General features: G+C 48.7%; 1 protein-coding gene across 3 annotated transcripts in view; it reads left to right on the forward strand.

The window, feature by feature from the left end:
- Positions 1-3,080: 3,080 nt before the first annotated feature.
- FGD2 (FYVE, RhoGEF and PH domain containing 2) overlaps positions 3,081-13,325 on the forward strand; it is a 39,312-nt gene continuing 29,067 nt past the window's right edge. For 2 of the 3 annotated variants that reach the window (XM_081246265.1, XM_081246267.1), the window contains exon 1: positions 3,081-3,317. In XM_081246265.1, coding sequence (XP_081102391.1) covers positions 3,193-3,317 — 125 coding nt within the window. In that variant the 5' untranslated portion in view covers positions 3,081-3,192. The remainder of the gene's footprint in view (positions 3,318-13,325) is intronic. The other variant, XM_081246268.1, reaches the window with a different exon arrangement.

The following is a 13,325-nucleotide window of genomic DNA, read 5'->3' on the forward strand; positions in this document are numbered from 1 at the left end:
CATGTTTGGCACCGTGCCCATCCCCTGCAAGAACACCTAAAGCCTGCTAGTTGTGGAGGTGCTCGATAAAAGTTTCTGTTTCAACGGAAAGAAAGCGAGTATCCAAGAGTCGGCAGGGACACAGCAATGGGTGACCTGATCCCTTTGTCTGTATTTATCCTGTGTTCATTGTGAGAAAGTTCTTTAGAATAGACATCTGCCTTCTGACCCCTTAATCCGGGTTTGAAGTCTGAGCTTCCTGCCTCGCCCCCTGAAAAGCCACCTCCCGGCTGGCTACTCCTGACAACAAAGACTGCGTACACTTTCCACATCTCAATCCTGTCAGTCCGCCTCCCTCACTTGCTCTCTCCCCGACGCTGGCCTCTCTAACCCAGGTTTGTTCTGGTGTGAGTCACTGGAAAGCTTCCTAGCCCTTTCAGGTTACAGTGTTTGCCTCTTCAAACACAGCTTTCATCAAACCTACCTCCCACCCCCAGGAGCACTTTAATTGACTTCCTTTTGCCTGGATTCTGATTTAGCTTTCTTAAAAGGGACCTTAAAGTCAGCTTCATCCACAGCCTTATCTAACGTTACAGCGCCTTACTAACTCCACCCGGAAGAGTGGGGTTACCTTCCTTCTGAAACTTCCTCACACAAACCTTCTCCTCCTCTGGGCTTTTCCTCCCCATGTTTCTGCAGCTCTCTGTTTTTCCTTCTGAACCCCATAGTGTGTCCACCATTAGGCCTTTTACTCTGCCTTACGTAGTCACCTTACTTTTTGTGTGTGTTTGGTCCTTTCAAAATGGTTCCCTGTAAAGCAGCTACATTGTGTTGCATTGTTTTGTATCTTTGCACCAACTGTGGTGATATACATATAGTAAATGTTCAGTGAATTGTTTTTAAGTAATTAAACAGTTTAGCCCAAGAAATTAAAGTAAAAATAGGTCAGTTAAAGCTGTTAGATCCCTAGGGAACGAAGTGGAAGCAAATGCAAAACTGCCCTGTAGCTGTGTTTCCACAACTCAGGGCTCACAGGGACAAAAAGAGGAAGGAAAAAAAAATCCTCACGATAAAAATACTACAAACCACTCAAAAACACATTCCATTACAAGAGTAAATGCGCAAAACAGGAGGATTAATACTCGTGGGAACTTGATGTAATAAGCAATCTGAAAGAAACTTTAAGGGGAAAACGGTAGTTTTCAAATGAAGGCAAAGATAAAGAATAGAAAGTGCTGAAAAAAAAAGAAAAGGACATTGTGAAAAAAGAAGAGGTATATTTGAAAAGGAATCAAGTAGCTCATCTAGAAATGAAAAGTGTACTCACTGAAATGATTGAGTGAAAGAAAATCTTGCTCAGTATTCCCTCTACTGAGCAACCTGGCAGTATGTACTCAGAGCTATGAAGCAGTTAGCTCTGGGCTGGTTAGTGCCTCCCTGTGTGTGCCTCCCATTACCCTCTGTGACTGCCTCCTCACAGGGCTTACCGTGCAGCACTGTGGCTGCCTGCTTTCCTGTCAGTCTCCTCATTAGACTGTAAGTTCTTGGAGTCCAGGGACTATCCTATTCATGGTTGGCACAGTGCCTGGCACGTGGTAGGAGCCCACTAAATACTTGCTAGAAAATGAATGAGCAAATATACTTTTAACAGTTGTACAAAGTTATTTATGGTAGCACCACTTAAAGAATGAAAACTTGGACTTCCATGGTGGTGCAGTAGTTAAGAATCTGCCTGCCAATGCAGGGGACACGTGTTTGATCCCTGGTCCGGGAAGAACCCACATGCTGCGGAGCAACTGGGCCCGTGCGCCACAACTACTGAGCCTGTGCTCTAGAGCCTGCGAGCCACAACTACAGAGCCCACTTGCTGCAACTACTGAAGCCCATGCACCTAGAGCCCGTGCTCCGTAACAGGAGAAGCCACTGCAAGGAGAAGACCGCGCACCGCAACGAAGAGTAGCCCCTGGTCACCGCAACTAGAGAAAGCCTGCACGCAGCAACGAAGATCCAATGCAGCCAAAAATAAAAAAAAAAAAGAATGAAAACTTTAGGGGGCTTCCCTGGTGGCGCAGCAGTTAAGAATCCTCCTGCCAATGCAGGGGACATGGGTTTGAGCCCTGGTCCGGGAAGATCCCACATGCCGCGGAGCAACTAAGCCCATGTGACACAGCTACTGAGCCTGTGCTCTAGAGCCCGCGAGCCACAACTACTGAGCCCATGTGCCACAGTTACTGAAGCCCGTGTGCCTAGAGTCCATGCTCTGCAACAAGAGAAGCCACCGCAATGAGAAGCCTGTGCACCGCAACGAAGATTAGCCCCCACTCACCACAACTAGAGAAACCCTGCGCACAGCAACAAAGACCCAACACAGCCAAAAAAATAAAGAAAGAAAATAAAGAAAAAAAGGGAAAAAAAAGAATGGAAACTTTAGGAAGACCCATATGCCCCAAAGTAGGACCAAACAAACAGCAGAGAATTAACAAGAAATATTACTCTTGGGAATTCCCTGGTGGTCCAGTGGTTAGGACTTGGTGCTTTCACTGTCGTGGCCCAGGTTCGGTCCCTGGTTGGGGAACTAAGATCCTGCAAGCCTCGTGGTGCAGTCAGGAAAAAAGAAAAAAAGAATACTGTTGAGAATTGCCAGGTATATAGATCACCAGTCCCCGGGATCCTGTGGGGAACTACTGTTACAATGAAAAGAGAGAATACAAAATAGTAAGTGCCCATTATTGCAACTAAGTTGACATCACACAAACCAGGTCAGGAAGGAACTTGAGGTGATGCCAAGGCCAGCATGAGAGTTCAGGCCTCACCTGGGGAAGCCCAGGTGTCAGAATTTATCCTGGTATAAAGAAGATGGGTTTGTCTGGATGCAGGCTCCCTGTTTACTAGTTCTGAGCAAGAATGTTCTGGCTGCTGCCTCTGTTCACCTGCTTGCCTGGGGTAGGGGTGGGGAGCGCTGGCCTTCCATCTGTACTGAATTCCTGGGGTCCTATACTCACCTTAACTCAGGAATCACCTCTTGTCCTAATTAGGCTAAAAGAAGGTACATTATAACTGTCATCATCTCAGGAATTCTGGCATATCGTGCAGGTCACCAGATGTATTGGCATGCGAGATCCCTAAGCCTTCTGGGAGAAACATGGAAGACAGCTAAGGGACTAATAGGTCCCAAGGCCTTGGGATGAAGCCTACAAGAGTGAAGACGGGGAAATGGGGCCTCTACACTCTGGGGAGACATGGTGTGTCACGGTGAGCACAGTACTCACCCCAGGGTCAGAAAGGGTCAAATGCCTGGTTGGTGTTCTGCTCTATCATCCTCCTCTTGGTGGAGAAAGGTGAGTCCATTTAAATCTCTTGTGCCCAATGTTTGTTTATCCTGAGAGGTGGGAAGAAGTTTTCTTCTCCTGAAGTAAAAATCAAGCATTAATGGGCCATTGCCCCGAGTCTGGGTGAGTTTGGGGATTAAGACAATATCAGGACTTTTCATTCAGTGGAAGAATATTTAGCACTGAAAAGACATGAACTATTGATATGGGCAATGACATGGGTGAGTCTCAAAGACATTATTCTAAGTGAAATAATCCAGACACAAAAGAGCACATGTTGTATGATTCCATTTATATGAAGTTGTAAAACAGGCAAAATTAATCTGTGGGGATAAAAATCAGAACAGTGGTTACCTGTGGAAGAATGACTGGAAAGAGGCATGTGGAACTTTCTGGGGGGAATAAAAGCATTTTTCATCTTGACTAGGGTGGTAGTTATGTGAGTAGGTACACTAGTAAAAGCTCACCAAACTGTACTTTTAAAATCTGGGCATTTTCTTCTAAGACCATTATTCCTTAATTAAGGAAGAAATATTTCAGGACTAAGATTCTTGTTGTTTCCTTTTAGTGAGTATCTAAGGGTTTTAAAGGGTCAAAATGTTGCACACATTCGTGTGAATTCTTACATAACTAGAAAAACAAAACTATTCCCTTCTCCACTGCTTCCCTATCACCCTGTGGCAGAGTCTGAATCCTTATGTGCAGTGGTGTGCTGATAAGTGTTTAATAACTGGCTCTCTAGGAAAAGAAAAGCCCTGATTTGTAGCACTTGCTGATTCACGTGGTGTAAATATTCTCACCATGGCTGATTTCATGGTGCTAGTGAGATGTCACTGAGCACAGCTTTGGGAAGAAATGGGTACAGTTGACTTTCGCAAGCCAGTAGGAGCCAGCTCCAGCACACCCCTGTGGCAAGCCTTTATTGCAAAGCTTCCGGGGAGTCTTGGCGGAGCTGAGGGAGCAGCCGTTAAGCGGTGTGAGGCTCTGGGGTGAGCAGCCATTTCCTATTAGCTTGAACGTGAAGGATGGCAGGAAGGAAGGGACACTGCTCTCAAGTGGTCGTGTAAATACAACCCCATTGAAAGAGGGGTCAGCCTTGCAAGATACGGCAGTTCGGCAGCTGTATAACTGGGGTTAGCAATCTGCTGGCAGCATTTGGATTTTCAAGTGAAAATATGGGTTATTTCATTTAAAATTCCTGAATTTTCTTGGGGAGAACAAAGAGCAAAATCCAGTACCAGAGGGCCTGCACTCCCTCCTGACAAGAATAGGTCATAACAGGATAAAAGCTGCCCCCGTGAGAAGGGCATGGATTCTCCACCCATCTCTGCATCTCAACAACACACCTGCTGCAACCAGGGGTTTGCCTACATGGCTCTAGTTGGAATTTGAGTTTCTAAATCCTGGTTTACATTGTGCAGTCTCTAAGAATTAGTTTGGTTTCTGGTAGAACGGTGTGTGTGTGTGTGTAGACTGTTACTTGCTGGGTGAGCTGAAGAATATCCATGCACAGCTACAGTCCTCCCAGTTGGAGGAACCAGACTTGGCATCTTAGGGTACTCACGTTCACTCTGGGTGCTCTTGAGCCACCGACGGACAACAGAACCTGGCCAGGGCATTGCCTGGACCCCTGATTCCCAATTCTCGCTGAACATTAGAATCGCTAAAGGAGTTTAAAAAAAAAAAAAATCTCAGCCTAGGCAGTTGACTAAGAATCTCTGGGGATAGAGTCTGGAAATTAAAATGTTTTAGGGAAGCTCTACAGATGATCCCAATATGATTTTTGGTTTTTTTGTTTTTGTTTGTTTTTCTTTTAATGAAGGCACCAGTTAAAGGTGCTTTTTCCTTGGACCAAAGGAAGAGTCACAGGTAGCATCCAACTTAAGTTCTCTTTCCTCCTCAGGTTGTAGTTCTCAGTCCTTCGTCTAAGAAAGGGGCAGGACAGTAAGAGAGGTGTGGCTTGCTCACCCCCACCGCTGCTCGGGACCAGGAAGAAGTTGCATCTCGTTCAGAAGACTAGGGCCGGGGTTCCAGCAGGGACTAGAGGCAGAATGAACTTTGGCTCTCAGTGAAGCTGGGTGCCCTGTGAGAGTTCAGAAGGGACAGAAAATAAAAATGCCCCTTGAGTCCTTCAACCAATATTTATTGAGCACCTACTATGTGCCAAGCACTGTTGCAGTTACTGGGGATATAGCAGTAAGCAAAATAGACAAAAATGCCTGCTTCATGGAGCTGGCATTCTAATGGGGGAGACAATAAACATAATAAAGAAATCAGTATATGAGAAAGAGATAAGTGAGAAAAATAAAGCAGAGGAGGGGGACTGGGAATATGTAGTGGTATTACAATTTGGGGAATATATGGGGATGAGGAAGGCCCTTGGTGAGAAGGTAACACTTAAGCAAATATTTAAAGGAGGCAAGAGGGTGAGCCAGGTGGGTATATGGCAGAAGAGAGTTCTAGATTGAAGGAATGGCACATGCAAAAACCCTGAGGTGGGAGTTTGTCTGGCAGGTTGGAGGGCAGAGAGGAGGTCAAGTCCCTAGAGCAGAGTGAGGGGGGGATAGTGGTGGAAATGAGGTCAGGGAGTTGGGCCTTGTAGGCCATTGTCTGTGGACTTGGCTATGACACCCAATGACACATAAATTGGAGAGATCCCTAAGGTAGACCAGACAAAGGTGGCCCTTGAAAAGTGTGGGGAAACTGAGGCTAGAGTCACGGACATTCAGTCAGCTTTCTTTCTGATTTGCCTTATAGGGGACTGGGACTGTGATGGGGGCGGTCACTGAACCCTGAGATGGGTGGAAAACTGCAGGGTGTATGTATGTGTCACCCTGAGGGGCCGGGGCCTGGGGGAGGAGGCAGGACAGGGCTGGGGCTTGATGGAACCTGGTCAAGGTGGAGGGCAGACGATGGAGGAAAGAGAACCCTACACTCTTCCACGACCCCTTCCTACATGCTCAGAGTGTCCTACTCCCTATTCAGGAAAGATTTGTGGAGGGCCTGCTATGTGGCAGGCACTGTGCTAACTTCTGGGGACACAGAGACACATAAGCCAAGGTCCTGTCCCCTCAGGGTCTTGTAAAGACTACAGCCTCTGGCGAGATTTTAAGAGTGTCATTTGTCACATTTCCCCACGTTCCTAGCACTGGGGCTATTTGCTGAAAGGAAAGAAGGAAGAGAGAATCCTGGTGGGAAGAAAGAAGGAATCATGAAGCTCTTTGATGGGAGAAATGGATTTTAGTGGTTCGTTATGTAACAGTTCTCCCAGAAGTATGCAAAAGCGGAGCTTTGTGACAGAGAAGATGCGCTGATGGTGGATCTCCAGCGGGTGGAGAATAACTCCTGCTGGCGTGTGGGGAGATGGGCAGCAGTAGCTCAGGCGGGGAAGTGCTCATGGGATAAAGGTCACCAGTGGGCAGGGCAGCTGGCTGTGCGGAAACAATCTGTTCTTTCTCCACTCAAAACCTGTCGATTCTCTCCAAGCTGCTCATGTTTCTCCAGCAGGTCTCAAGAAAGGCCCACAGCTGTTTGAAGATAAAAAGAGCCTGACCTAGGGTGTGAGGGCCCACCTGCTGGCCGTGTGCTCTGAGAAGCCGCCGCCTAGCACCATTCCTGGGCTTGGGCCTTGCCTTGCTGGCTCCCATCTGGCGCCTCCCTGCCCGGTCTCCATTCTGGTTGTGTGGGCGTAGCTCGGCCTCCTGCATGTTCCCTGTTAGGCCAGCCCTGCTGCTGCTTCACCCACCCGGCTGGCTCCTCATTCCGGCTTTCCCAGGACACCACCCTAGGTCCCACCTGAGGCCAGCCTCTGGTGACCTTGAGGCCTTCTTGAATAGCAGGACAGGGCCAGGGCCTGGCACAAGGCTGGCCCAATCCCTGAGAGTACCAAGTCTGAAACTAGATCATTCACACGCCGAAGAAGAAGAAAGAGTTGTTTATGTTCTTCACTGACGTCCTCCCGGCCACCCACGTCAGGACTGACACGTTTGCTGTCTTGTCTTTCAGGCCTCCGCACCCCTAGAATGGACCTTCCCCTGGCTCATGTGGAGGGAGGTTGATTTTAACGCCCTGTGTTGCTCAAGGCGCTAATGGGCTCTGAATAATCACACCCCACGGACTGACAGTACAAATTAGGAACACCCAGAGCACAAAGGGGCAGGGGGCACACAGAAGGGGAAATATGGGAAGCTTCCTGGGATGGGAGCAGGAACAGCAGGAAGCAGGGCTGCCTGAGCCTGGCACCCAGGCCTGCTGATGGGCAGTCGGCAGCACCAAGCTCTCCCCGAAGATAGGAAGATAAATGCCGGAGGGACTGAACGGGAAAATTCTGGCTGTTTGGAGGAGGGGACAGAGGAGACTAGTCTATGAGGGGGGCGAGCTTTTTTCATCCCTCCTCCTCCAAGCCAGGGACTGCTGAGGAAAGCCCACCCCTCCACTGGCACTGGTGGTGTGGCCTCTGCTCATCACATGACTACCCAGACAGCCCACACCCCCAACCCTGTCAGGGCCTCCCCGAGCCTCGAGCCTCGTAGGGGCTAGAAGACTGAGGGGGAGGGGGAGGCTGCGAGGGGAGGAACGGCAAGGGCTGCACCAGACGCTGGAGCAGGTTTCAGCCAGCTGCCGGCATCTCCCCTGGATCCGCGTCATCCCTCACTCAGGCCTGTCTGTCACAGGCCATTAAGTTCTTGGCAGGTGCTATGTTTGGCTGAGGCTGCAGGCCAGGTTGGGGGCAAGGGGGTCCCAGGGAACATGCCAGCCTGTCCTCTCTGGGCCTTGGCTCACTGGGGACACATGCTCCTCTGGGGAGTCCTCACTCTCCCCTGAAAAAGCCACACCCTCACACACCCCTGGAGATCACACATCTCTCTCTCTCTCTCTCTCTCTCTCTCTCTCTCACACACACACACACACACACACACACACACAACATCCAGGTCCCAAATGTTGACATTTCCTCCCTGGCAGCCCCCAAATGCCCTCTGTTGCCCCAGGGCTGCCAGTGAAAGGCCCTTTGGGTGCCCCTAGTCTGCACACAAAGCCCCATTTGCATCCCAGGGCAGAGCTTTCTTGCCAGCCTGCCAGCTTGTCTGCCATGTGACTGCCCAGCCCTACAGTTCCTGCTTGGGCATCCCTCCCTCTTTCCCTCTGTCTGGGCTGCAGGAACTGAGCTCTTCCATCCTCCTTAAGTCTTGAAAGCAGAACTAAGAGAAGAGAAAGCATGAGGCTTATCTATGCCAAGGACTGCAAGAGCCCTGAAATGGATGCCCCCACTCAGAGAGAGATGTATTCACAACCATTGAATCAGGGCCTACTCTGCATAAATAAAATTCAGTTCATGTGAAAGCACCTCAGCTCAGCAGACAAAGCCTGCCAGGGACAGGCTCCTGGGGCCCCCTCAGCCCGTGTCCTGCCATTCCCCAGTCCCTAGACACTCCAATGTGCGGGACTCCCTGCACTTATTCCTAGTCTCTCCCTGGTCTCTCAAGCCCACACCACTTCCTTCTGCTTTGAATGCCTTTTCCCACCTTCTCAACCTGGAGAGTTTACTCATCCTTCATCCTTCAGGCTGCCTCTGCTAGGAAGCCTTCCTTGATAGCACCCTCTGCTCTCTGCAGACTTCAGTGCCCCTTCTTTGGGTGTCCACAGCTTCCCTGTTCAAAGCATTTCCCACATTGTATTTCAGTTGTTAACAGGCCCATCTTCCTCCTTAGACTATGAGCTAAGGGGCAGGGGACAGTGTTTAATCCATAACCTCTACCATAGGGCTGACACATAGTAGATGCTCAAGAAATACTTGCCAACCGAATGCATGACTTAATAAATGGGGCAGAAGAGATCCAAGTAAACAGAGAAGAACACCAGGTCGCTGAGGAGGGAAAGGAATGCCAGCAGTAGATATCAAGGAAGGCTTCCTGGAGGAAGTAAATAAGCTGTTGACAGGGTGGAGACATTCCAGGCAAAAGGAACTGATTGGTCGGGGGTGGGGTGCAGGGGAGCCATAGAAAAGGTCTTCTGTCAGGAATAACATTCACTGAGCACCTTCTCTGTGCCAGGCCCTACTCTAAGCCCTTACACATGGTATTATTTAATCTTCACAACAACCGTAGGAGATTGGCACTGTAATTATCCCCATTTCACAGATGAACAAAGTAAAGTTCAGTTACTGGCCCAAGGAGTTTAGGTCAGATTTGATGAGAGAAGCAGAACAACCAGAAGTGATACAGAATATGGGATTTGACCTTATGCAATGGGGCAGCTACTTAAAGAATTGATGCTTCTGAGTCTAAAATCCTCATGGCAGGCAGTGAGGAAGGGAAGATGGATGTGAAATTGGGGAGAACAAGAAGGAACTGAACCAGTGAGGAAGGGCTGGGACTCTGGAGGATGAACAGGCAGCCACGCCGAGACAACTTCGGTGACACAAGTGACCTGCAGAAGAAGTTGGCACCCTTTGTCCTGGAGCTAAACACACACCCAGCCTAGAACTAGACAAGCTGAAGGAGGTCGGTAGAGAACCCACAGATCTGCATCAACACACGTGAACTGCAGCACTGCAGGAGCCCTGCAGCAACCACAGAAGCAAGCACGGCTGCTGCGTCCCCCCCTGCCACCATGGTCAGCTTGCAGGAAAGGGAATTCTGGAACTGTGGTTCAGCTTAGCTCAGCTGACACAGCCCAGAGCTACCACTCAAGGTCCCAACCCAGACCTGCATGTGTATAAGGAAGAAATGGCTGGGAAGTTCATCAGAGCCAACAGGGGCTCTTGGCAGCACTCCAAGGAATTTGGGATTCCTTCTGTGGGATAACAGTGCTGATTTTCAAGACTGTGTGTTGAGTTGGAAGCGAAGGTGGGACATGCCCCTGGTGATGTCCTAAAGGTGTTGAGCATATTGAGGTTGGGGTGGGAGACAGGAAGAGATGCCTGTGGAACCCTGGGATAGATTCTGAATTGGGTAGAAGAGGCTGTGTGTAAATGAGGGAACCAGAAGCTGAGCCTTGGGTGGTGCCTACAGGCGAGAAGCAAGTCAGGCAGAAAGGCTGGCAGAACTGTGTGGGCCGAGGTCAGGGAGGTGGGAGGACCAGGGAAGCAGAGCCCTGGAAGACTTTTTTTGGGTGTGGGCATCTTGGCCCTCCTTCTTGGGCAGATGCAGCTCTGATGATGCCTGTGCCATGTTTGGAGTTGGGCGTTTAGCGTGGCCTCCTGCTGGTGCCCCTACCCACTCTCCCCCACCTCCGTGAGGGGCAGGTCCAGATGCTGCTCTGGAAGCCCAAGATGCTGGCAGCTGAGGGGTGAGATAAGCCTCTGGGCTCAGGGTGTGATGTTTGTCCATCCTGCATGCCTTCTGAGGCCCCACTGGGTGCAGGACACTGGGCTTGGCTGGGGATCGCCCAGGAAGCATGGGCACCTGGGCCCTGCAAGCCGGGAGCTAGCGTACAGTCTGGTGGGAGGCAGAGGAGGAAACTGGGCCCTGCAGTGGAGAAGAGAGGAGCACGAAGGAGGGAGGCCTCCTGAGACTTGGGAGGAATCCAGGAAGAAGTGGCATTTAAAGACGAATCTGATCAAGCCCCTAGATCTAATCACATTGACAGGAAATCCAGGGGCCAGCTCTGCAGTCAGCAGACTATGGGACCTGTAGGGCCAGGAACCCAGTGTCCTCATAGCCATATTGTGTGGGAAAACAGAAAGAACAAGGTGAACCTGTGGATGAAAAGAGAGTTAATAGACAGAACAGCCCATTGTAACATGTGGACCTTATTTGGATCCTGATTTTTTTTAAAAATGGTGATCGGTTAGTCTGCTCAGGCTGCCATAACAAAATACCATAGACTGGGAAGCTTAAAAACAACAGAAATTTATTTCTCACAGTTCTGGAGGCTTGAAGTCCCTGATCAAGGTCTGGCAGGGTTCTGTTTCTGGTGAGGACTCTCTTCCTAGCTTGTAGACGGCCACTTAGTCTCAGGTGCCCTTTCCTCGGAGTGTGCAGGGGTGTGTGTGTGGGGGGGGGTGTGGAGAGAGAGATATCTTCCCCGTCTTATAAGGCCACCAACCCTATCAGATTAGGGCCTCACTCTTAGGACCTCATTTAGCCTTAATTATCTCCTAAAGGCCCTTTTTCCAAATTCAGCCACAATGGAGATTAGGGCTTCAATATGTGAATTTGGAGGGACACAATTCAGTTCATAGCAGATGACATTTATTAAGCATTGGCACTTTGCTGACTGGGTATTTTATTATATTGAGGAATTACTGCTAAATATCTCTTGGGGTATAATAATGGTAACAGTGCTTCATATATATACACATACATGTATATAACATGTATAAAATATATGTATGTATGCATGTATAGAATAATGTTGGCATTATGTGTACTGTGATATGTACACAGTACATTATGTGTACATTTTTGCACACAGGAGTATATATATTTCCTTATTATTTATTTAAAAAATTATTTATTTATTTATTTATTTATTTATTTATTTATTTATTTATGGCTGCATTGGCTCTCCTTTCCATCCCAGCCTCCAGTTTACACTCAGGAGGGCAATCCTTTTTCCTAGCTCCTATCATATCCTTTTGGAGATATTCTACACACGACACACGAATGTATGTGCAAAACTACCTTCCTTTTTTTTTTTCTGTAAAATATAAATGGTAGTGTATAATGTTGTTCTGCATCTTATTTCTCTTTTTTCTACTTTATCTTTAAAATCATGTCAGATTAGTACATAAAATTTCATACCGTGGGGCTTCCCTGGTGGTGCAGTGGTTGAGAGTCTGCCTGCCGATGCAGGGGACACGGGTTCGTGCCCCGGTCCGGAAGATCCCACATGCTGCCGAGCGGCTGGACCCGTAAGCCATGGCCACTGAGCCTGCGCATCCAGAGCCTGTGCTCCGCAACGGGAGAGGCCACAACAGTGAGAGGCCCGCGTACCGCAAAAAAAAAAAAAAAAAATTTCATACTGTGTAATGGCTCTACTGTATAAACGTACCATAAATTCATGTAACATTTAAGTTGCTGCCAATTTATGTGCTATCATAACCAAGGCTACACTGAATACTTTGTAGACCTAACATTTTTGCACACAGGAAGAAATATATTTGTATAGGCAACAGGAAGAAATGAGAACGCTGGATCAAAGTGCATGTGCATTTAAATTTTTTTAAATTAATTAATTAATTAATTTTAGTTTTGGCTGCATTGGATCTTTGTTGCTGTGCGCGGGCTTTCTTTAGTTGCGGTAAGCGGGAGCTACTCTTCGTTGTGGTGTGCGGGCTTCTCATTGCGGTGGCTTCTCTTGTTGCAGAGCACAGGCTCTAGGCGTGCAGGCTTCAGTAGTTGTGGCGCACGGACTTAGTTGCTCCGCAGCATGTGGGATCTTCCTGGACCAGGGCTTGAACCCGTGTCCCCTGCATTGGCAGGCGGATTCTTAACCACTGTGCCACAAGGGAAGCCTCCTTATTTTTTAGATATGCACCAAAATATTTGTGGGTGAAATCATCTGATTTGCTTCAGAATGGTCTGGGAAGGGGAAGTGAATGTGGCTATAGATGGAGCCGGGCTGACCATGAGTTGATGGTTGTTTGTTGGGTTATGAGTTCATGGGGGTGCATCATATTATTCTGTCTACTTTTGCATATGTTCTAAATTCTCCACAACAAAAAGTAAAAACAAAAAGTGAGGAGGATTATTGAGATTTAGGGTTGGGGGGAGAAGCCAGGCATCTGCTAGAAGAAATTACTCAGGCAAAGCTCTGACTGAGGGAGTGAGGCTTTTGGGTATGTGAGGCCCCAGTGTTTCACAGGCGCTGGAGCGTGAAGCTGTGCCAGGTGCTTCAGGTACCAAGATGACTGAGGCTCAGTCCCTACCCTCCAGGACAAACACCAGTCTCAATGGAGGGCCCTGGCTCAGGGCAAGTGAGACCAGAACCCAGTGGGAGAGCCCTGAAGGGCCTGTGAAGCTTGAATAAGGGGAACAGAAACAGTTGTCATTGTTCCGGAAGTGCTGGGAG

Source organism: Mesoplodon bidens (genome assembly GCF_964165515.1).
Source record: "Mesoplodon bidens genome assembly, chromosome: 10".
In the NCBI taxonomy this organism is placed as follows: Eukaryota; Metazoa; Chordata; class Mammalia; order Artiodactyla; family Ziphiidae; genus Mesoplodon; species Mesoplodon bidens.